This window comes from Oncorhynchus nerka, linkage group LG11 (genome assembly GCF_034236695.1).
Source record: "Oncorhynchus nerka isolate Pitt River linkage group LG11, Oner_Uvic_2.0, whole genome shotgun sequence".
NCBI classification, from domain to species: Eukaryota; Metazoa; Chordata; class Actinopteri; order Salmoniformes; family Salmonidae; genus Oncorhynchus; species Oncorhynchus nerka.
Genome location: NC_088406.1, coordinates 21720314 through 21745100, shown reverse-complemented (window position 1 = coordinate 21745100; position 24787 = coordinate 21720314). Strand labels below are relative to the sequence as shown.

Here is a 24787-nt window from a genome sequence, read left to right as displayed (position 1 = left end):
ATAAAAATAAAATTAAAAAGGAGCTCTAGATAAAGGGGGAGTAATCAGGGAAGTGATGAGGTGCAGGTGAGGACCGGTGACGCTGAGCACTGGAGATGAGGAGTGGGAGCAGATGTGACATTGGGTGAATGCTGTTTGATAAGACTGCCTGTTTTGGTAGGACGGAGTTTTGGCCTGCCTGGGGACATCACCAGGTGGTAAATTAGTTCATACACAAAACCTTTCTTCCCATATCAGCTAGTTTTCAGTTTTCACCTCCCCACTCAGACAACTCCCAGACAGTCTAAGCTAAATTTCTGCTTGAGAAATTGCTCTTTGCTCATAAGCTATTTTATTTTTTACAATTTTAATTGAACACGATCACAGTAAGGTAGTTAATTGTTACCCAGAAATGATTTGATATTGAGATAAAAACATCTGCATTGGACCTTTATAAAGTGTGGTTTATATAACTCAAAATAGCTTGTACAATGTGAATAAATCCATTTATCATTTATTAATCATTTGCAAATGTGTTTTGGACTGTGTTGATCCGGTACCTCTCATGGCATGACAAATAATGGTCACATTTTGCAATGCAAAATTCTAATAAAAGAAATCACAGTTAATTTGAGTTGCCTCTTTGTTAATTGTCCAAGACTTAATCAAACCCTAATGCAGTGGTGTAAAGTACCTCAGTAAAAATACTTTAAAGTAGTACTTAAGTTGTTTTTTGGGGTATCTGTACTTTACTTTACTATTTATATTTTTGCCAACTTTTACTTCACTACATTCCTAAAGAAAATAAAATACTCCTTACATTTTCCCTGACACCCAAAAGTACTAGTTACATTTTGAATGCTTAGCAGGACAGGAAAATGTCTAATTCACACACTTATCAAGAGAACATCCCTGGTCATCCCTATTGCCTCTGATCTGGCAGACTCACTAAACACACATGCTTTGTTTGTAAATTATGTCTGAGTGTTGAAATGTGCCCCTGGCTATGCATAAAAAAATGTAAACAAGAAAACCGTGCCGTCTGGTTTGTTTAATATAAGGAATGTGAAATGATTCATACTTTTACTTTTTATAAAGTATATTTTAGCGATTACATTTACTTTTAATTCTTAAGTACATTTAATACCAAATACTTTTAGACTTTTACTGAAGTAGTATTTTAATGGGTGACTTACTTGAGTCATTTTCTATTAAGGTATCTTTACTTTTACTCAAGTATGACAATTGGGTACTTTTTCCACCACTGCTCAAATATGAAGAAATTCAATTTCAGCCCAAGCCTAATATTCTAAGAGTTGATTCGGGTTGGGTCAGCCCAGGTTTGCGTAACATTGTGAGTGTGAGTAGCACGTCTGTATCTCTCACAGAACTCGAATGAGGTTCACTTTCTATGATCTCTCTCCTTATCAATTCAATTCAAGGTGCTTTATTGGCATGGGAAACATACACTACCGTTCAAAAGTTTGGGGAAACTTGGAAATTTCCTTGTTTACAAAAAAAGCACTTTTTTGGTCCTTTAAAATAACATAAAGTGATCAGTTTAGACATTGTTAATGTTGTAAATGACTATTGTAGCTGGAAATTGAAGTTTTTTTTTAAATGGAATATATACATAGGTGTACAGAGGCCCATTATCAGCAATCATCACTCCTGTGTTCCAATGGCACGTTGTGTTAGCTAATCCAAGTTTATCATTTTAAAAGGATAATTGATTAATAGAAAACCCTTTTCCAATTATGTTAGCACAGCTGAAAACTGTTGTGCTAATTTAAAGAATCAATAAAACTGGCCTTCTTTAGACTAGTTGAGTATCTGGAGCATCAGCACTTGTGGGTTTGATTACAGGCTCAAAATGGGCAGAAACAAAGGACTTTCTTCTGAAACTCGTCAGTCTATTCTTGTTCTGAGAAATGAAGGTTATTCCATGCGAGAAATTGCCAAGAAACCGAAGATCTCTACAACGCTGTGCATTACTCCCTTCAAGGAACAGCGCAAACTGGCCCTAACCAAAATATAACGAGGAGTGGGAGGCCCCGATGCGCAACTGAGCAAGAGGACAAGTACATTAGAGTGTCTAGTTTGAGAAACAAACGCCTCACAAGTCCTCACCTGGCAGTTTCATTAAATGGTACCCGCAAAACACCAGTCCCAACGTCAACAGTGAAGAGACGATTCCGGGATGCTGGCCTACTATTTTTAGCCAGATCCTAATTGGTAAGTTTTACGTTCCTTTTTATGGCATAGAAGGCCCTTCTTGCCTTGTCTCTCAGATCGTTGACAGTTTTGTGGAAGTTACCTGTGGTGCTGATGTTTAGGCCAAGGTATGTATTGTTTTGTTTGTGTGTTCTAGGGCAACGGTGTCGCGATGGAATTTGTATTTGTGGTCCTGGCGACTGGACCGTTTTTGCAACACCATTATTTTGGTCTTACTGAGATTTACTGGCAGGGCCCAGGTCTGGCTGAATCTATGCAGAAGATCTAGGTGCTGCTGTAGGCCCTCCTTGGTTGGTGACAGAAGCACCAGATCATCAGCAAACAGTAGACATTTGACTTCAGATTTTAATAAGGTGAGGCCGGGTGCTGCAGACTGTTCTAGTGCCCTCGCCAATTTGTTTATATATGTTGTAGAGGGTGGGGCCTAAGCTGCATCCCTGTCTCACCCCATGGGCCTGTGGGAAGAAATTTGTTTTTTTGCCAATTTTAACTGCACCCTTGTTTGTGTACATTAATTTTATAATGTTGTATGTTTCCCCCCCCCCCAACACCACTTTCCATCAATTTGCATAGCAGACCCTAATGCCAAATTGAGTTGAAGGCTTTTTTTAAATGAGAAGACTTTGCCTTTGTTTTGGTCTGTCAATTAGGTGTGCAGGGTGAATACATGGTCTGTCGTACGATAATTTGGTAAAAAGCCAATTTTACATTTGCTCAGCACATTGTTTTCACTTAGAAAATATATGAGTCTGCTGTTAATGATAATGCAGAGGATTTTCCCAAGGTTGCTGTTGACGCATGTCCCACGGTAGTTGTTGGGGTCAAATTTGTCTCCACTTTTGTGGATTGGGGTGATCAGTCATTCTTTCCAAATATTGGGGAAGATGCCAGGGCTAAGGACGATGTTAAAGAGTTTTAGTATAGCCAATTGGTATTTGTTGTCTGTATATTTTATTATTTCATTGAGGATACTGTTACGTTCCCCAGTTTATGTATTGTAGTTTGTATATTTGCATGTGTTTATTTCAGGAAATGGCTTCCTGAAATCCCTCAAGCAGCTAATTGGTCGACTCCATGGCTAAGTGGAGAGCTGACCCCGCCCCCTCGTCAAGACGCAGCTGTCTCCAATTACCCATTCCTTCTGACGCTATATAAAAGCCAGTGTTCTGTTCAGGAGGGAGATCTTTTTGTAGAGAGATTTTCTGTGAGGTCATTGCAGAGATATTTTGATAGAGGTTGATTTTGCTGGGAGTTCATTGCTGAGAGTTGGTATGTTTTGTGAGTTTGTTGCTCAGATGGAGCTTATTTTGATGTCCTTTGTTTCTTAGTTTGTTTGAAATTGTTTAATATTCTGTTTCATTTGTTCCCAGGGGGGAAGGGGAAGGCACCTAGGGAGTGCTTAGGCAAGAGGCCCGCGGGCATACATATACCCGTAGTATATACGCTGTCTAGGCACACTAGGTAAGACCTGGGCGGACCACCCCCTGTATTTTGGTTAGGGCACCAGGTGGTGCTAAATTAGGTAAGTATTGGGTAGGCAGGTAAGATAGGAGAGGGGGCTTCGAGATTTACTTTCTTTGCTTTGGTTCCGTCCAGCCCCTTTTCCCCATATTACCGTGTAAAGGAATAAAGTCCTTGTAAACGGTACCACATTCTGCCTGTTGTCATTCTTACTTGCACCTACAGTCCATACCTTTTTCACTTCACGGAGAGTTTAATTGTAGCAGGGTGTTGCGTTCCCTCTTCATAGAGGCGTGCGTAACAGATACCATCAACACCACAGGCCTTTTTGAGTTGGAGGGTTTTTATTTTGTCCTGTAGTTCATTCAAGGTAATTGGAGAATCCAGTGTTTTCTGGTAGTCTTTAATAGTTGATTCTAAAATTTGTATTTGATCATGTATATGTTTTTGCTGTTCTTTGTTATAGAGCCAAAAAGATAGGAGAAGTGGTTTACCCAAACGTCTTCATTTTGGATAGATAATTATTTGTTTAATGTTTTCCAATTTTCCCAGAAGTGGTTAGTCTATGGATTCTTCAATTACATTGAGCTGATTTGAGATGTGCTGTTCCTTAGTTTTCTGTATTGTTTTAGTGATTCACCATAGTGACGCTTAGACTCAGGTTTTCTGGGTGTCTGTCTTTGGTTGAACAGGTTTCTCAATTTATTTTCCTAGGTTTTTGTATTCTTCAAACCATTTCTCATTGTTAATTTTCTTTGGTTTCCTGTTTTGAAATGATTTGATAGGGAAGCTTAGAGGTCAACTATACTGTTTATATTTTCTACTGCCAAGTTTACACCTTCACTATTACAGTGGAACGTTTTGTCCAGGAAGTTGTTGAAAAGGAATTGAATTTGTTGTTGCCTAATAGTTTTTTGGTAGGTTTCCATACTACATTCCTTCCATCTATAGCATTTCATGTTTGAGTATTCCTCTGTTCAAGTAGACTGTGATTTTGCTATGAACTGATAGGGGTGTCAGTGGGCTGACTGAACACTCTGAGAGGCTCTGGGTTGAGGTCAGTGGTAAAGTAGTCTACAGTACTACTGCCAAGAGATGAGCTATAGTTGTACCTACCATAGGAGTCCCCTCGAAGCCTACCATTGACTATGTACATACCCAGCGTGCGACAGAGCTGCCGTTTTTGTTGGTTATGTTGTCATAGTTGTCCCGAGGGTGGCATATGGGGGAGGGAATGCTGTCACCTCCAGGCAGGTGTTTGTCCCCCTGTGTGCTGAGGGTGTCAGGTTCTGGCTTTTAGGTCGCCACAGACTAGTACATGTCCCTGGGCCTGGAAATGATTGATTTCCCCCTCCAGGTTGGAGAAGCTGTCTTCATTAAAGCATGGGGATTCTAGTGGGGGGTTATAGGTAGCACACAGGAGAACATTTTTCTCTTAAGATAATTTCCTTTTGAATTTCTAGCCAAATGTAAAATGTTCCTGTTTTGATTCATTTAGTAAAGTGAGTTAGGTCTGCTCTGTACCAAATTAGCATACCCCCTGAGTCCCTTCCCTGTTCCACACTTGGTAGTTTGGTGAATGGGACTACCAGCTCTCTGTAACCTAGAGGGCAACCAGTGGGGTCCATCTCCTCCATACCAAGTTACTTGTAGGATGACAATGTCTGTATATCTGATTTCTTTGAAGTCCAGGTTCCTGCTCTTTAGACCAAAGGCAGATTACCTCAGGCCTTGGATATTCCAGGATGAGATAGTGAAGGTTTTGGGTTCCATAAAGTGTCCACTGTTGTTGGCCGTGTGGTTTGGCTTATCTCTGCTCAGATAGACATGATCCTGAAACTCATCTCTCCAGCGTTGCACTTCATATAGCCACGTGAAGGGGTTCTAGAGGAGCTGCAGCACCCCTGATAAATTCAAATACATTTACCAAAGTTATAGAATAACTGCTGTCTGTTAAGAAATAAATGAAATATTTCAGAATAGCCTACTACAGCATCTAAATGACCTTAATTAAGCCACAGATGATTGCTAGTTAATTTTTTAAAATTGCGTAGCTGTAGATTGTGTGTAGTCCAACAAGGAACGCGCAGCAAATCTGTCAGTGAACAGTACACACAGTCCTTTCGCAATATGGAAAACAGGTTGGAAACCAAATGGCTCCTGCTGAAAAGAGAACTATAATCTGTCTGCTGTAGGCTAACTAAATATTTTATTAACTTCCAAATATTGTTTTACAAAGTAAGACGAGCGCGAGGTATGGGCTTTTAGCAAGAACGCATCGGCCATCACAAGCGAGTGAGCTGCGCTTCATTGGGTGAGCCAGTGAAACTGGAAGGCATGTTTAGGCCTATAATTTCCTCATATTTTATTAAATTTCTCATGCGTTCCGGTACCTCAGGGCTCCCTAGGTCACACACAAAGAGCTTATTTTTTTGTTTGTTCTGGCACCTCTCGAATTACAAATGAAGCACTGCGGGTATCACTTGAACACCCTTTGATGGGGGGACAATTCACAGACAATATAATATAAAGTCAGAAATCCCTGGTCTTTTGTATCTGTTGTGTTGTACTTCTTGGTTGGTTTGGTAACCGTGTGCTCTAGCAGAGAACCTAGCTTTACCAAGGGGTGCACACTGCATTCCGAATTTGAAGGTACAATTGTTTTGTTGACTTTGAGCTCGCCACGAGGAGGCATTGAGGACGTTGTGTGGCAAAAGAGAACGCGTCTTCTGGCGCCCTCTGCTGACCACTACACACAATGACATCTGGCTGGAGCCAACAACTGTTGACAGTCCTCACAAGTTTGCTATTTTCCAAAGAAAGTAATGTTGACTTTTTTTCTGATAAGTCAGCTGTTCAGAGAAGAGTAAAAGCAAACATAGTGTAGTCGTTATGGTTAAGTGTTAGGGACCCCACAAATGTTGACTTTGTCATTTTATCCACAAGCTACAGCTCATGAAACATGGGGGCCAACACTTCAGATGCGCCTGTTTTATAACACAGTTTCAGAGTCTAATTTAAATAAGAGAGAATTATAATTGCCACGCAAATATTTTGCCTATGAATTAGGTTGGACATTGTGCACCAGAGGCAAAACATGGGTGAATTCACAGCCAACAACAGAGCCACATTTTGTGACCGAACTACTGCAAAGTGCATTGAAAGAATTGAAGGAATGTGTATTTGTTCATATGAATATTATGAACATATCAACAAAGTATCACGCAGATGCAGAAATACAGACAGGCAGACACCACCAGAACATATTCGTAAGTCTAAGTTAGTAGCCCAGTCCTGAGTGAGGTTTGAAGTGATAACTCCCAATTACCAGATAGTCATTGGAGTGCTATTAGACCACAGCTTCTGCAGCTAGCTAGGCTATACCACATCACATGGATTAGATTAACCTCCAGGTCAAATTACCTGGCTATAGGCTTTGATATTATACAGAGCTATTTCCTCTTTATTTTGCTACTATAAACTGAAAAGATATGTCCTTTTTACAATGTCACTTAAAGGTAATGACTATCTATAGACTAGTTCTAAATAGGAAAGTAGTCATATGTGAATTCATTGTGAGGGGAAGTCCATTAGTAATTATGTCATCACTGAGGTTGACTTTATTTGCATAGAACTTTCATGATGAGTGAAGAGAGACACTGGCACTAATGCCCTGCTGGACTGGTTTTATGGAATCCTAATTCCTAGTGTCCTCCTACCATAATTCAAATGTGCTTCACTATGATGCTACACACTAATTCTATATAGCCTGTAGGCACAGACATCAGTTCAACATTTTGATTTACATTTGGTTGAGTTGTCAATCAATGTGAAAACACAAACAAAAAATGAACCATGTCATTGGATTTAGGTTCAAAGTTGCAGAAGAAATGAAAAAACTCACTTACACTGATGACTTAAAAAAAAATCTGGGACATTGTTACATTGTGGGTTGCAACCAATGTGTATAAACCCTGGATTACAAACCCTGGATTACTGATGCTATGTATTGGCCATTGAGAGGTTTTGAAGCCACCGGTTGGCCATATTTGCACTCCCTAGTAGGAGCAATCCTCCATAGGAATGAATGAAATTCTACACTATTTAGATTACATTTTTTAGGGTAGTGGGGACAGTGACATTAGTCATCTCTAAAAATGATACTTTAAGGAAAATGTCTTTATATACAGTACCAGTCAACTTTGGACACACCTACTCATTCAAGGGTTTTTCTTTATTTGAACTATTTTCTACATTGTAGAATAATAAGATAGGAAATAACACATCAATATGTAGTGACCCAAAAAGTGTTAAATTAAAATGTATTTTTTTGTGTTTACTATTTCCTTTTTTATTTAGCAAATATTTCTTACTTTTTAACTCTGCTTTGTTGGGAATGGGCTTTACGCCTGTCGTACTCGGTGATTTCATTTCAACACAGCGCCCCCTATAAGTAATCTAGTGTGTATATGACTCATTGGAGGGAAACCGTCTGTTTAGGCGGGGAGACTAGGATTCAGATGGACGTTCGTTTTTGGCAAGGAAATGCAGTCTGTAAACCGCGCCCCTTTACTATAAAATTATTTTTTCTTGTGCTTGTATTGCATTCCTGGAATAAAATGAACCCCGAAATGTGCACCACCGGTGAATTTAGCTGGATTGTCTCATACAGATCTTTATCATAATAGACAGGTAAACATACATTGAAGGGATATGCAAAGCAAATTGACTTGGAAATAAAAGTACAGTACAGAGCCCGCGTTGGACGAGGACAATGGCCTATTCGGGTAAATTGCTTCTGCAGTCCACGCTGCATTTTTTTCACTGTTGCAATATATTTAAAAAAAAGTGAACTAGGTTACTTATTGTAAAAGTTAGATTGTCTCGTAGGTGCGAATGTGACAGGTTAAAGGACATATTCATAGCCTGTTATACATTGAAAAGTATTAGTAAGTTCATAGTATGTGAGGATCTTAAAACATCTAAGGTTAAAATATGCATTCAGTATTAGTTGATAGAGATTGATAACATTCATATAATTGTGTTAAAGTTCAAATCTGTCAAAGGGTACGAATTGTGAGAGTAATGTGTAAACGTTATATTGATTACTTTATTTTGTGGTGCCTAAAAGTGTTAATCTGTGATCTACGAAATGCTTTTAATCTATGAGCCGGAGATCGATTGCTCTGGTCTCCACCCATATTCCTGGGGAAATTCGCGGTCTTTTTCTCATTGAACTAAATGTTGACTTGAGAATACAACACCGTATCACTCTCGTGATTATTTCTCCCCTGTTTTCAGGTACTTTATTGATGATAAAAATAGTAATTTAAATGTTATAACTAGCGAACATGTCAAGAGTGTTTAAGGTGTGTTTTAGTAACGTCTTGAGGAAGTTAGAGTTAAGTTTGAAGAGAGTAATATTAGCCCTGCTCGGTTGAAGTGAAGGTGGGAGCATAGTACAAATAGTCATGGAACTTATCAGTGATTGCCCATTTTAGAGCTAGAAATTCTAGCTTGCTCGAGTGGTAGTGATAGTTCTTCTCAGCTGCTGTTAAGGTTCGAGAGCCATAAGCAATGACCCTAAGCTTCCCCTCTTGCTTTTGATAAAGAACTGCTCCCAAGCCTTGGTGTGACGCATCAGTGTGTACAACAAATGGCTGAGTGAAATCAGGGAAACCTAAAACTGGTGGGTGAAGCAAACACTCAATCAGCTGTTCAAGTGCCTGTTGATGCTGGTCAGTCCACAGGATTGGCTTGTTTGAGGGCACCACATGACTTACTTTCTTTGTTTTTGTTTTCCGTGGGTGGTCAAGTAATTTCTCTGAATCTGCTTTCAGGAGGTCATACAGGCAGCTGGCACTCCTAGAAAAGTCTTTGATGTACTGTCTGTAGTACGTGAGTAAACCAAGCATTTTTCTGAGCTGGCCCACAGTCTCTGGTCTGATTTCTTTCAATGCTCTTACTGCTTCAAAATCGGCTGGGTCAACTCGGCTGCCCTCTGCAGACACTATTCTGCCCAAATAACGGACCTGGGGTTTAAAGAGATCACACTTACTTGGTTTGAGTTTAATGCCATACTCTCTGAGACGCTGCAAAACTTTTCGCACATCATTCACATGGCTGTTGAATGTTTTACTGAAAACTAGCGTGTCGTCCAGATAAGGAATGCAGATGTTATCCCGGAGCCCTTCCAAACACTCCTCCATACACCGCTGAAAAGCTGCAGGAGCGTTCATGAGGCCGAATGGCATACGTATCCACTCATAGAGTCCCCACGGTGTCACAAATGCTGTCAGTGGTCTGCTTTCTTCAGAGATGAACCCCTGGTGATACGCTTTCCCCTGATCTAAGAGGGAGAACCAGGAATTACCACCTAAACTGTCCATGATGTCTTGGACCCGAGGGATGGGCTGGCGGTCGGGATGTGTCTTTCTGTTCAGGTCTCTGTAATCTATACACAACCGGAGGGTCCCGTCCTTCTTACGAACGCACACGACAGGTGAAGAATATGAAGAGTTTGACTTCCTAACCCAGCCCTGGACTATGAGGTCATAAATGTAACCCTTCATCTCCTGATACAGTGGCCTGGGCACTGACATGTATGTGCGCTTTACTGGTTCAGAGTCCTTTAGAGAAATAGTCATTTTCAATCGTTCAATGCAGCCAATGTCATTGTCTGATCTGGAGAAGGAGTGACACTCTTCTCTAAGCATTTTCCTAACAACCTCTCTCTGTTCTTCGGTTAGGTGAGTTAAACCTACTGGTGGATCCCACTGTTCAGTATCAGTACATGGGGTTTGAACGCTGGTGTGATTCACTGTGGCTGAGGTGACAGTTTTTTCAAAGACTTGGGCAGGTAACACAGTCATAATGGTTTGTGCTGTACCGATTATTGTGCGTCCTAGCAGGGCAATGTCGTGGTCAGTGGGGTTAGAGACATCAAGCAGGATAACTGGAAAACCACCTTTACTGACTCTGACTAGTGTGTCAAAGAACTCAAGGTCATCTGGCCACTGCGGGTTCAGGTCTGGCTGGAAAAGCATTGTCATGTCATCTTTGAAAGGCTGGGAAGCTACACGGCACTCAATCTGAATGCTACTGTGTTTTGGTACAGCAACCTTCTCTTTCTTGGTTTTCACTGCGTATTCATCTGTCTGTTCTGCGCTAACAGCCTGTATAAAAGCCCTCACCTTGTTTCTTTTGAGGCTTGGGAAAGCTGTTTTTACTGTACTGTATAGTTTAGTCTTTTCGGTCATTGTCAGGATGTGCTCGATAACATTGAAACCTATGATGGGATGAGATAGGTGACAGCCTTTCATTACCAGCACTGGGATGATCAGTTCCTTTGTTTGGTCAGTTTCAGAGGCTAGACGAAAAGTTGTTTCAATCCATCCCAGGTACGGCATTTCAGTCCCATTTGCTGCAGTCAACCTTAGATCATCAGGTGAGTCCAAGATTTCTGAAACATCTCTCAGCCTTGCGTTTGGGAGAGATTCCTCTTTCCATCGTTCATCAATGACCGATACCTGAGAGCCTGTGTCCCATAAAGCTTGGAGGTGGTGGCGATTCAGGTGACACTCAATAAGGCACTGTCTGCCGACTAGCGAGGTGACCTTACGGGGGTGGCAACCTTGAGCTAGGGATGGTAAGGAGTGGGCATTTTCCTCTGTGCAGGAAAACCTTTCACTGGTAGTCACTTTTCAGGTGAGTGCATTTTTCCTTATGTTTAGTCCAATGTTGGTTTTGACATACTTTGGAACAGTACAGTGTCTCTTTACATGATGAACATTGTTTCAGGTTCTCAAATGACTCTTCTCTGGCACAATTTGCACATTTCTGGGACTTTTTGGTAGCTACGGTTAACACTCGTCCCTCAGCGGTAACCCGTTTCCGTTTAAAGGGGCCTCCCTTGATGGTCTGGCTCCCCGGATTTTACATCCAGCTTGAAAATGTTCTCCACTCCCACATCGGAAGCAGTGTGTGCAGCGTGCATCTGTTCTGGCCTGCTGGCATACAAAACACCTCCTTGGAGCTTGAGCAGAGTGGTTGGTATACCGGTTAGGTGCATATTGATGCTGTGCAGGCTCAAGTGCTTGGGACCGACTGTAGTTGCTGTAATACTGCTGCTGGGAAACAGGTGGCTGGGGGTCCCTATCTGGCCTCCTAACTGGGGGTGGGGCATAGGCACAAGGCTGTGACTGAAACATAGGCTGCTGTAATGTCTCCTTAATCTGAGCAATCTCTGCACTGAGACCTTTTAGAGAAGCTACACCTGTCTTAAGTTCAGCTAACTCTGTTAACAGTTCTGCGGGTATCGTAGCTTTGGCTTCCTTCACAGGACACTTTGCAGATGGCATATCCTCTAACTGGACTACACTTACAGTTGTAGCAGGCTGTGGGGCATTAAACCGCTTTTTGTTTAGTCTTTCTCTCTCATTAGCACAAGCAATGTTAAGCTTCTCTAGCAAAACCTCATCTGATGTTTCGCTCTCTAGCAGGAGAGGCTGCATGTCTATCCTGATACTGTCACTCTGGAGACCCGTAAGGACTGTGTGTAAACACATGCTCTGGACTAGAGCAGGGTCATACTTAAGCCCTGATTCTGACTCCTGGGATGCAAACAGTACTTTTTGCCTCAAATCTAAAACGCGCATCAGGAAGCTTTGAGGGGTCTCCTTGCTATGCTGTGCTTCTGAAGCTAGCTGTTTGTAAAGCTCTGTTGCACTCTTCTCTTGGAAGTGGGAACGCAGGATACATCTAAGTGTGGGAAGAGTAAGCTGGGGTTTACCTTCCAAGTAGCTGCGTAGCTGTGAGCCTGGAGAAATAGCCCTGACTACTGCGTCTACTATTTCTACCTCAGGATATCCTCTGTTAAGTCCATTTTCAATCTGATGGGCAAGGCTGGAAAAAATCAGTTTTTCTTTTTGGCCCGGTTCACCTATCTGACCAGAAATTTTAAACTCTTTGCGCCAGTATGAGCTGGGCTGTGCATTGGGTGAGAGCGGCACGCTCCCCTGAAGATTGGCATGGTGTTGGGGCTGACGCAGAGAATCACTGACTTTGGCTGCAGTAATCTGCTCAGTTCCCACCCCTTGTTGTGGGGTTACAGTTCTCATTTCCTCTATTCTGTGATGTGTTCCGGCTGGTTCAAAATCATGGTCACCTTGCCCTGTTTTGTTATCTCTGCCACTGATCATCTCTGTCATTTCGTCTCTAAGTAGCAACAATTCCGACATGCCGCCATCTTCTAACTCTGCGACTTCCTCTCTTCCAAGGAACATCATAATGCGAGTCATTAATGATATGCGGGATTTATCTTTAACATCTCTTCTCTGTTCGCCTGATATTTCAAGGAAATCACATATCTCTAGTAATTTGTCTTTAGTCAGGGTGTGCAATTCTCCTACTACCTCTTCCTGTAGTTCTTCCAAGGCGCTTGTCATGTTGACAGAACAGGAGGAACTTTTACTGTGCAGGAGTTGACTCTGAATTAGATGGTCCTTACTGTCTCTGATGGTCGATCAATGGCCTCAGTTGACACGTACTTAACCACTAACTTCCAACTTCCTCCAAACAGCAACACTTTCCTCACTGCAGCCTGCCTGAGTTGTTATGTGGAGATTTAGCTGGCTCGGAATTCAGCGACCAGGGTGTGGAAACTGGACATCTGAGCAGCAATCTCAGCGGAGCCTCCAAAAATGTTACGCCCCTGAAAACAGGGGAGAAATAATCACGAGAGTGATACGGTGTTGTATTCTCAAGTCAACATTTAGTTCAATGAGAAAAAGACGCAAATTTCCCCAGGAATATGGGTGGAGACCAGAGCAATCGATCTCCGGCTCATAGATTAAAAGCATTTCGTAGATCACAGATTAACACTTTTAGGCACCACAAAATAAAGTAATCAATATAACGTTTACACATTACTCTCACAATTCGTACCCTTTGACAGATTTGAACTTTAACACAATTCTATGAATGTTATCAATCTCTATCAACTAATACTGAATGCATATTTTAACCTTAGATGTTTTAAGATCCTCACATACTATGAACTTACTAATACTTTTCAATGTATAACAGGCTATGAATATGTCCTTTAACCTGTCACACGAACACCATCTCTTCCATTCCTCTCCTTTGTAGTGAGACGAGTACTACTCATATGCTAGCTATCTGGACTACTTATTTGTCTAGAGAACTAGATCTTGTTGTATGTAGCGTGTGGTGATGTTTGCGCCGTACAGTTCGCGCTCTTTTAGACTGAGTGTGACGCATACTGTGGTATTTCACCCAATATATATGGTTGTTGATCAAAATTGGATTTGTTTTCAATTTCTTTGGATCTGTGTAATCTGAGGGATATATGTGTCTCTGGTCATACATTTGGCAGGAGGTTAGGAAGTGCAGCTCAGTTTCCACCTCATTTTGTGGGCAATGTGCACATAGCCCGTCTTCTCTTGAGAGCCAGGTCTGCCTACGGTGGCCTTTCTCACCGAGTCTGTACATTGTAAAAGCTTTCCTTAGTTTTGGGTCAGTCACAGTGGTCAGGTATTCTGCCTGTGTACTCTCTGTTCAGGGTCAAATAGCATTCTAGTTTGCTCTCTTTTTTTTGTTAATTCTTTCCAATGTATCAAGTAAATATATTTTTGTTTTCTCATGATTTGATTGGATCTCTCTCTAATGAAACCAGTCTGTAGGAAATTGAGTTACAAAACCATGATGCATTGGCAAAAATCAACTATTAATCTGACACTTGGCTTTTCACCCTAAATAAAATGTTACTTTATTTTCATTTAACACAAATGTTTGTGGTAGTTTGTCCATAAATCATTAAAATGGTATACTAGTTGAATTTTACATTACCTTGACACTTTTTCAAGTTTCTGTAAAAACGTATTCACCCATGATGCATCATCCCCAGGAGTAGTCCTTAGATGAGCACAAGTTAAAGCTACAATATGTAACTTTTTGGGATTCCTGACCAAATTCACATAGAAATGCGAGTTATAGATCTTTCATTCCAGTTGAAAGCAAATCTAAGAAGTGGTAGATCTGTTCTATGTGTATTATTTCTATGTTTCCTTTTTGTGTTCAAACAGCTGAATATACAATATGTTTGGTTATAGAATGATATTTCAGTGGTTTAGATGGTACAATGATTCACTACACAATGACTGCTTGTTTTGTCACAAACTAAAATTAGGTGAACTATTAGAATTTTAGCAACCATGAAATGGTGTTGTGATTTCTGCATAGTGCATCTTTAAGTTAATTAATTCACTTAAATGCCATCAGCATGAGGTTCCTATTCTCAAACACCCCCTTAACCCTACTTGGCATTCTCAATATTAAAACTCTGAAATAGTGAAATTATTTTTATTTTCAATGTTTTGTTTAACTCAAGCCTTTTCATAAGAGGAACAATGTAAAATATATATATATTATAAATGGATTTGTTTTTACTTTTTTGGATTATGAAACTGTTAATGATGATTTTGTGGTAAAATATATATCTGATTAAAAAAACATAATGAAATAGATATGTACAGATCCTAATCTCAGTGATCCAAGAGGAAATCACATGAAAAATGACATGAGAATGACCCATATAAGCTACAGACAAGAGACTGCATGCAAATTGTTTTCCCGAGCATAATGAACATCCGATTGTATGGTACTGTTGATTCCCCCAGCCTCTATGAAATAGACAAGAGGGGTAAACTGGTCGCAGCCTGTAAGAACACGTTTTGGAGAAGGACACCATGGACAGCAAAAAGAGACGCACCATGGCAAAGGTCAGTCAATGGCTCTCTGTAAATCTAAGGTTAATGGAACATTTAATTTATTCTCTTAATTGTATGTGTATTGCTTATTTCCTGTATTTACAATGTAACTTTGTAGAGCATTACATAAGCCCATATTACCACTTATGGTGATGATTAAACATGTTATCTGTCAATGAAATCTGCAATTCTCAACAAGTGTCATATAAACAATGATATCTTCAGTCATCCATTTTCTAAAAGATTCAGTATATTTGGCTAAAAAGCATAACTTCTTTCTAACAACTTTTCAAGCAATACCAATAACTTTACCAATGGCATTTTGTGTAGTCTTATTCACGATTATTGTTGCAGAACCCTGAGTGGAAGAAGAATCTTGGCACCAAGCCATGTATTAGAAAGCTGTTAGGCAGCCCTTGTCCACCATCAGCAGCCTGTCTCCGGTGTAGGGAGAGCCCTAAGAGTTCCCCCGCCATTGACACGCCTGGACAGATACCACAAGAACACAACGACCCACCCTCAAGCAACAGGAAAAGGAGTAAGCCATTTCAAATGAAAACTTGTTAGGGATAGGCGTCCCGTCAACGGGAGAGTTGTAAATCATGCAGTGCCTTGTGTCATGATCACGCATTTTAGAGAAACCACAAATGTCGGTACATATTATATTGGCTGAAAGCTTACATTCTTGTTAATATAACTGCACTGTCCAATTTACAGTAGCTATTACTGCGAAAAAAAGGCCATGCTATTGTTTGAGGAGAGCGCCTAACAACAAAACACTTTTTTCACCGCGATAGGTTTGATAAATTCTCCTCTGAAGATGAAATTTGTACTTAGTCTGAAATCTTGCTCTGATTTATCATCCCAGAGATAACATGAATTTGTTAGATAAAATCCTTTTTCATATCCTAAAAAGGTCCATATAGCATGCACAATTGATTTTGTATTTCGTTCAATTTTCAAAGAATCTGTGAAAATCTAACCATAAACGTAGTTTAAACCGGTCAAATCACGTTCGTATGTATTCCTCAGAGATCCTAGAACGTAACTAGACTTCACTATCATTAGGGGGGTAGTATATCCTATAGGAAAAAAGAGCGACACCTTCATGGCAGGCCGACTCTCACTTGATCGACTCTAGCTTTGTCAAATAAGCACAAATCGCAGTCAAACAGAGCTAGCTAGATAGCCAATGAGCTGGGCTTCACGGGAGTATCCAGAAACCCTGTATCTGTCGTCAAATGTAGCTGCTAACCTTTTGCAACAGTATGCCTTTTCCTTTTGGACAAAAATTATAAGAATATTCAGAGTTATGAAAACGGGTTGGTTTGTAAATGTTGAACTTATAATATGGCTACTAATACTGGAAAAGCTAAATCAAAGTCCAAGTATACAGATTTGACGATATTCTTGCAGAAAAATGTCATATGAATGCAAATGTCTCCTTCGCAATTTGCCCAAATGTTCCTGGGTGATTTCACACTAAATGTCATGTAGTTCGCTCATACTTCAAGTTAGTCTTGTGGACACCACCTTCCGGAGACACCTGAAACCCCACCTCTTTAAGGAATACCTAGGATAGGATAAAGTAATCCCCCCCCCCCCTTAAAAGATTTAGATGCACTACTGTTCCACTGGATGTCATAAGGTGAATGCACCAATTTGTAAGTCGCTCTGGATAAGAGCGTCTGCTAAATGACTTAAATGTAAAATGTTAAATGTGGACACAATCGGAATTACAACCAGAGTGATGGCTAGAACTGGGACCTTTGTTGCATTTCAAAGGTGGTGGGAGAAAAAAAAAGTTTTTCCTTTGTATTTTCTTCTACCAGATCTATTGTGTTATTCTCCTACATTCAATTCACATTTCCCCAAACTTCAAAGTGTTTCCTTTCAAATGGTACCAAGAATATGCATATCCTTGCTTCAGGGCCTAAGCTACAGGCAGTTAGATTTGGGTATATCATTTTAGGTGAAAATTGAAACAAAGGGGGCTAGCCCTAAGTCAGAGTTTTTGTAAGTGACAAGTATGTAGTATCCAACTCTCTTTCCTCTCTCTAGGTCTAGGAGATCAACCTACCACGGAGCAGACACAAGCTTCACTCCCATCCTCTTCCTTTTCATCAAACTGCCAGCCTCTCCATTCTTCCGTTACACCACGGCAACCCCCCTTTCCACATCTTACTCATCCTCACCTTTCCTCTCTGTCATCCTCTGTTTCACCACACGTCTCCACCCCCCATCCTCTTTCACTGGGCCCTCCTCTCCCGTCATCCATTCCCCCAGTCTTCTCCTCCCCATCCTCGGTTTCACTGGGCCCTCCTCTCCTGTCATCCATTCCCCCAGTCTTCTCCTCCCCATCCTCGGTTTCACTGAGCCCTCCTCTCCCGTCATCCATTCCACCAGTCTCCTCCTCCCCATCCTCGGTTTCACTGAGCCCTCTCCCGTCATCCATTCCCCCAGTCTCCTCCTCCCCATCCTCGGTTTCACTGAGCCCTCCTCTCCCGTCATCCATTCCACCAGTCTCCTCCTCCCCATCCTCGGTTTCACTGAGCCCTCCTCTCCGTCATCCATTCCACCAGTCTCCTCCTCCCCATCCTCGGTTTCACTGAGCCCTCCTCTCCCGTCATCCATTCCACCAGTCTCCTCCTCCCCATCCTCGGTTTCACTGAGCCCTCCTCTCCCGTCATCCATTCCACCAGTCTCCTCCTCCCCATCCTCGGTTTCACTGAGCCCTCCTCTCCCGTCATCCATTCCACCAGTCTCCTCCTCCCCATCCTCGGTTTCACTGAGCCCTCCTCTCCCGTCATCCATTCCACCAGTCTCCTCCTCCCCATCCTCGGTTTCACTGAGCCCTCTCCCGTCATCCATTCCACCAGTCTCCTCCCCATCCCTCATGTTAACAGCACATGCTTTTGGACATTCCTACACAGCCCAGTCTGGAGGCACTAATGTTGCACCACACCTCAACAACAACTATATTTTGGGCTCTGTTAATATTAACGTGTCATCTCTGCAGAGCGGTAAGTGTATCTGTTATGATTCTAATCATCATCTGAGTACATTTAAAACAGTAACTTCATTTTATAATTACTCATGAATAACATTAGTTTCATTAGGTAGACCTTGTGCTTTGCTTATTTTTTTCTTCATATAGAATGTGCCACTCAAATTCCAAATGATTTGTATCCTAAGCAATGTTTATGTTTTGTATATTCCAGTGGACTTGTCAGTGGCTCCACAAAGCAGTGATCAAGGGTAAGACATACATTTTTGGAACACTTTATAGACTAGTGTATTATGTAAATGATTAGTGTACTTGCAGTAGCAGTTATAGTAGTAGTGGGTTTTTACAGTATCCTAAACTGGATCAAATGAACTCGGCATTTATCCTCAACATTTAATTTTAGCACCATAAACTGATTGTGTTTCTGTCCTGTTTCTACAGTAAGTGAAGGGTGGCCTGACAGCCTGTACCTGGTGCACATCCAAGTTACAGCAAAGCAGGCACCTAGAAGACTTCCTACTGCTAAGTAGATATCATGTGGTGATTTGGCAATGTGATTATTTCACTTGTGTGCTTTTCAACTGGTGGTCTTCATCACATACCTTACCTTTTTTTTTAAACGTGTGTGTTTTGTGTCCCTGTAACTTTGTCCTTGCAGAGGATGCTCTCATACAGAGAGTCAAAGAGAAGCATAAAGCCAGACTGAAAAGCCGCTGTAAGCACCTGTTTGAAGGCAACGCCAGAAATGAAACTCTTCTCAACAATATTTACACAAAACTCTACATCACAGCAGGAGAGTCCGAAGGGCTCTGTAACAAACATGAGGTGTTGCAGATTGAGACAGCATCCCGAACATGCACATCAGAAGACACTCCTGTCAACTGCAACAACATCTTTAAACCTTTACCTGGACAGGACAGAATAATCACAACTGTGATGACCAAGGGCATTGCTGGGATTGGAAAAACAGTCACTGTACAAAAGTTCATCCTTGACTGGGCAGAAGGAAAAGCCAATTCGCATCTGGATTTCATATTTCTGCTTCCTTTCCGGGATTTGAATTTGGTCGAAAAACAGTTCAGTCTTCATGGCCTTCTGTGTAGCTTCCACAATGAACTTAGAGAAATAGATGCAAAGAAAATTGCAGGTTGTCAAGTTCTGTTCATTTTCGATGGTCTGGATGAAAGCCAACTTCCACTGGATTTCAATCGAAACAAGATATTGTTTGACATGACAGAAGAAGCGCCCATTGATGTGCTATTGACAAATCTCATTAAGGGGAATCTGCTACCCAGTGCTCGCCTCTGGATAACCTCCCGACCAGCAGCAGCCAATCAGATCCCCAGGAAGAACATAACACAGATGACAGAAGTGCGTGGGTTCAATGACTCACAGAAGGAGGAGTACTTCAGGAAGAGATTCTGTTCGGATGCGAACCTGGCCAACCGAATCATCTCCCACATAAAGACAAAAAGGAGCCTCAACATCATGTGCCAGATTCCAGTCTTCTGCTGGATCACTGCTATGGTTCTAGGGGAGATGTTGACAAATGACTGCAAAGAAATCCCTAAAACAATTTCTGAGATGTACACACACTTCGTGCTCATTCAGACAAACCTGAAGAACCAGAAGTATCATAACAGCAATGAGACAGATGCGCGGAGGATCAAAGAATCAGATAAAGAGATCATTCTAAAGCTGGCCAAGCTAGCTTTTGAACACCTGAAGAAAAACAATCTCATATTTTATGAGAAGGATCTGATAGAGTGTGGCCTTGACATCAATGTAGCTTCAGTGAAATCTGGATTGTGCACACAAATCTTTAAACAAGAAGATGGGCTCTACTGCGAGAAAGTCTACTGCTTTGTGCATTTCACCATCCAGGAGTACTTTGCCGCTCTGTATTTACTCTACTGCTACACAACCAATAACCTTTGTGTGTTGGAGTCTTTCCTCCATAAGAGGTTTGTTGAGGAGGACCTGGAAGAAGGTTCTGCGGCTTTGTTGGGCGATAACGGAGACCATTCAGATGCTTCGCAGAGTGATGAGTCTGGAGAAAGTCTAGAGTCCACTATTGAAAACTCAACTCTGGAGGAAGAGCCTGAGGAACACTCAGAGTCATTCAATGATGATGAGGCTGAAGAAGTGTCTGGCTCTGAGTCTTCAGAGCTGGTTCTACATGAAAAACCATCCTTCCATGTGTTACTGAAGAGTGCATTGCGCAATTCCTTGCAGAGTGTGAATGGACATCTGGACCTTATGCTCCGCTTCCTTCTTGGCCTTTCACTGGACTCGAATCAGAGACTCCTACAAGACCTACTGTCAGAGACGGAGAGCTATGCAGATAGTGTTGAAGAAACAAAGTTTTACATAAAGGAACAGCTGAGGTTGCACAACTCCCCCGAGAGATCCATTAACCTTGTATACTGTTTGGCTGAAATAAATGACAATACACTTACTGAAGAGGTTGAAGCGTACCTGAAGTCAGGAAATCGTGGAGGAACAAAGCTCTCACCTGCTAAATGCACAACTCTGGCTACTGTGCTGATGTCAAGGGAGATTCTGGATGAGTTTGACCTAAAGAAGTTCAACACTTGTGAGGAGGGACGAAAGAGGCTGATTCCACTTATCAAGTACTGCAGAAACGCTTTGTGAGTGTTAAGCTAATTATGCACATACAGTGTATTCAGACCCCTTGTCTTTTTCCACATTTTGTTACGTTACAGCCTTATTCTAAAATTTATTGAATAGTTTTTTGCCCTCAATCTACACACAATACCCCACAATTGCAATGCAAAAACAGGTTTATACATTTTTGCAAATGTATTAAAAATAAATGTAGCACATTTGCATAAGTATTCAGACCCTTTGAAGCACATTGAGTCTTCTAGGGTGACGCTACAAGCTTGGCACACCTATTTGGGTAGTTTCATTCTTCTCTGCACATCCTCTCAAGCTCTGTCAGGTTCCATGGGGAGCGTTGCTGCACAGCTATTTTCAGGACTTTCCAGAGATGTTTGATCGGATTCAAGTCCGGGCTCTGGCTGGGCCACTCTAGGACATTCAGAGACTTGTCTCGAAGCCACTCCTGCGTTGTCTTGGCTGTGTGCTTTGGGTCGTTGTCCTGTTAGACTGGGGGCAAAGGTTCACCTTCCAAGGTCCTGAGCGCTCTGGAGCATGTTTTCATCAAGGATCTCTGTGTACTTTGCTCAGTTCATCTTTCCCTCGATTCTGACTAATCTCCCAGTCCCTGCTGCTGAAAAACGTCCCCACAGTATGATGCTGGCACCACCATGCTTCACCATAGAGATGGTGCCAGGTTTCCTCCAGGTGTGACGCTTGGCATTCAGGCCAAGGAGTTCAATCATGGTTTCATCAGACCAGAGAATCTTGTTTCTCATGGTCTGAGTCCTTTAGGTGCCTTTTGGCAAACTCCAAGTGGCTGTCATGTGCCTTTTACTCCCCTGTTTATCCGCATGGCCAGCTCTAGGAAGAGTCATGGTGGTTCTAACCTTCTTCCATTTAAGAATGATGGAGGCCACTGTTCTTGGGGACCTTCAATGCAACAGAAATGTTTTGTTTCCCTTCCCCAGATCTGTGCCTCGACACAATCCTGTCTCTGAGTTCTACGGACAATTCCTTCCACCTCAGTTTGGTTTTTGCTCTGACATGCACTGTCAACTGTGTGACCTTATATAGACAGGTGTGTGCCTGTAACCCTAACCCTGGTCTCATAGCAAAGGGTCTGAATACTTGTGTAAATAAAGGTATCTGTTTTTTTATTTATTTTTATACATTTACAAAAAATTCTAAACCTGTTTTCGCTTTGTCATTATGGGGTGTTGTGTGTAGATTGAGGGAAAATGTATTTAATCCATTTTAAAATAAGGCTGAAACGTAACTAAAAGGGAAGGGGTCTGAATACTTTCCGATTGCACTGTACCTACACATTTTGTAGAGGTTAGTTTAATTGTATTTACTCTGTTGTAGACTTGCTGGCTGTAACCTCACAGAGCGGTCTTGGGGAGTAGTGGCCTCAGCTATAAAGTCAACAAACTTACTGCGAAAGCTGGACCTGAGTTACAATGACTTGCAGCACTCTCGTATGGATCTGCTCTGTGATGGGTTGTGTAGTCAAAGCTGTAAACTGAAGATCTTGAGGTGAGAAAATTTAGTTTGTTTGTGCCACATTTAGGTGTAATTACAGTATGTGTGTAGACTACCTCAGGCAGCGTGGGTAAGCCAATATTCATCATCACATTTAGGTGTAATTACAGTATGTGTGTAGACTACCTCAGGCAGCGTGGGTAAGCCAATATTCATCATCACATTTAGGTGTAATTACAGTATGTGTGTAGACTACCTCAGGCAGCGTGGGTAAGCCAATATTCATCATCACATTTAGGTATAATTACAGTATGTGTGTAGACTACCTCAGGCAGCGTGGGTAAGCCAATATTCATCATCACATTTAGGTGTAATTACAGTATGTGTGTAGACTACCTCAGGCAGCGTGGGTAAGCCAATATTCATCATCACATTTAGGTATAATTACAGTATGTGTGTAGACTACCTCAGGCAGCGTGGGTAAGCCAATATTCATCATCACATTTAGGTGTAATTACAGTATGTGTGTAGACTACCTCAGGCAGCGTGGGTAAGCCAATATTCATCACATTTAGGTGTAATTACAGTATGTGTGTAGACTACCTCAGGCAGCGTGGGTAAGCCAATATTCATCATCACATTTAGGTGTAATTACAGTATGTGTGTAGACTACCTCAGGCAGCGTGGGTAAGCCAATATTCATCATCACATTTAGGTATAATTACAGTATGTGTGTAGACTACCTCAGGCAGCGTGGGTAAGCCAATATTCATCATCACATTTAGGTGTAATTACAGTATGTGTGTAGACTACCTCAGGCAGCGTGGGTAAGCCAATATTCATCATCACATTTAGGTGTAATTACAGTATGTGTGTAGACTACCTCAGGCAGCGTGGGTAAGCCAATATTCATCATCACATTTAGGTGTAATTACAGTATGTGTGTAGACTACCTCAGGCAGCGTGGGTAAGCCAATATTCATCATCACATTTAGGTGTAATTACAGTATGTGTGTAGACTACCTCAGGCAGCGTGGGTAAGCCAATATTCATCATCACATTTAGGTGTAATTACAGTATGTGTGTAGACTACCTCAGGCAGCGTGGGTAAGCCAATATTCATCATCACATTTAGGTGTAATTACAGTATGTGTGTAGACTACCTCAGGCAGCGTGGGTAAGCCAATATTCATCATCACATTTAGGTGTAATTACAGTATGTGTGTAGACTACCTCAGGCAGCGTGGGTAAGCCAATATTCATCATCACATTTAGGTGTAATTACAGTATGTGTGTAGACTACCTCAGGCAGCGTGGGTAAGCCAATATTCATCATCACATTTAGGTGTAATTACAGTATGTGTGTAGACTACCTCAGGCAGCGTGGGTAAGCCCATATTCATCATCACATTTGCAGACTATTCCTTTTTTATATATTTTATAAACAAACATCAACTACATCACACCTGTGCAGATCCAGCACCCACATCACTTTGTTTCTCTCCGTAGCCTACACAATTCCAATTTTTACAGAATTTTACCTGTTTGTTAACGACTGAGAATTGGTTGATTTCCAGTTAAGTATACCTTTTTTAAATGTATTTTTTATTTTACTTTTCTCCCCAATTTCGTGGTATCCAATTGTTAGTAATTATTATCTTTTCTCATCGCTACAAAATCTGTCGTTCTGCACTGAACAAAGCAGTTAACCCACTGTTCTTAGGCTGTCATTGTAAATAAGAATTTGTTTTTAACTGACTTGACTAGTTAAATAAAAGTATGCCTAGCTGGGCCTCCACTTTTCACTGACAGTCGCAACTCAACCATCTATTTGGTATTTTCAGCATGCACTGCCCAAATTCGCCCTTCTGATTTGTAGGCAATGTGATTTAAAACAATCCACAGCTTATTGTTTTCCCTAAAAACTAATGATCCTCTGTGGCCAAATCATGCTTTCTGGTGTAGTCTATTTTGAATGATTTTTAAACATTTCTGTATAGACAGTAGGAGGCTATGATTATTAACCATAATTCTGTATATTTTTTTCCTAAGGCTAAATCAATGCAATCTAACAATGGAATGTTGTTCAGCTTTGGAGTCTGCTCTTGGCTCAACCTCATCACACCTGAGAGAGCTGGACCTGGGTGGCAATGATTTACAAAATTCGGGTGTGAAACTGCTCTCTGCTGGACTACAGAAATTGGAGACT

The 24787-nt window shown here is 41.4% G+C and overlaps 1 protein-coding gene across 5 annotated transcripts; it reads left to right on the top strand.

The window, feature by feature from the left end:
• The first annotated feature begins 8222 nt into the window (after window positions 1–8222).
• Window positions 8223–24719, top strand: LOC115136606 (protein NLRC3-like). Of its 5 annotated transcripts, none has more exons than XR_010465027.1 (7): window positions 8223–8462; window positions 15375–15476; window positions 15819–16002; window positions 17526–18487; window positions 18686–18722; window positions 18913–19024; window positions 19130–19219. XR_010465027.1 is itself a non-coding variant. In XM_029672164.2 (6 exons), exons 1-5 carry the CDS (start codon window positions 18361–18363, stop codon window positions 24128–24130), a joined length of 2370 nt encoding a protein of 789 aa, XP_029528024.2. In that variant the 5' UTR covers window positions 17532–18360; the 3' UTR covers window positions 24131–24154; window positions 24631–24719. The 5 variants fall into 5 exon arrangements, 2 of the variants coding, with proteins under 2 accessions (XP_029528024.2, XP_029528025.2); XR_010465028.1 differs by having other exon boundaries at window positions 18913–19011; window positions 19130–19214; XM_029672164.2 differs by lacking the exons at window positions 8223–8462; window positions 15375–15476; window positions 15819–16002; window positions 18913–19024 and adding exons at window positions 22462–22632; window positions 24088–24154; window positions 24631–24719 and having other exon boundaries at window positions 17532–18487; window positions 18686–18721; window positions 19130–21122.
• Window positions 24720–24787: the final 68 nt, after the last annotated feature.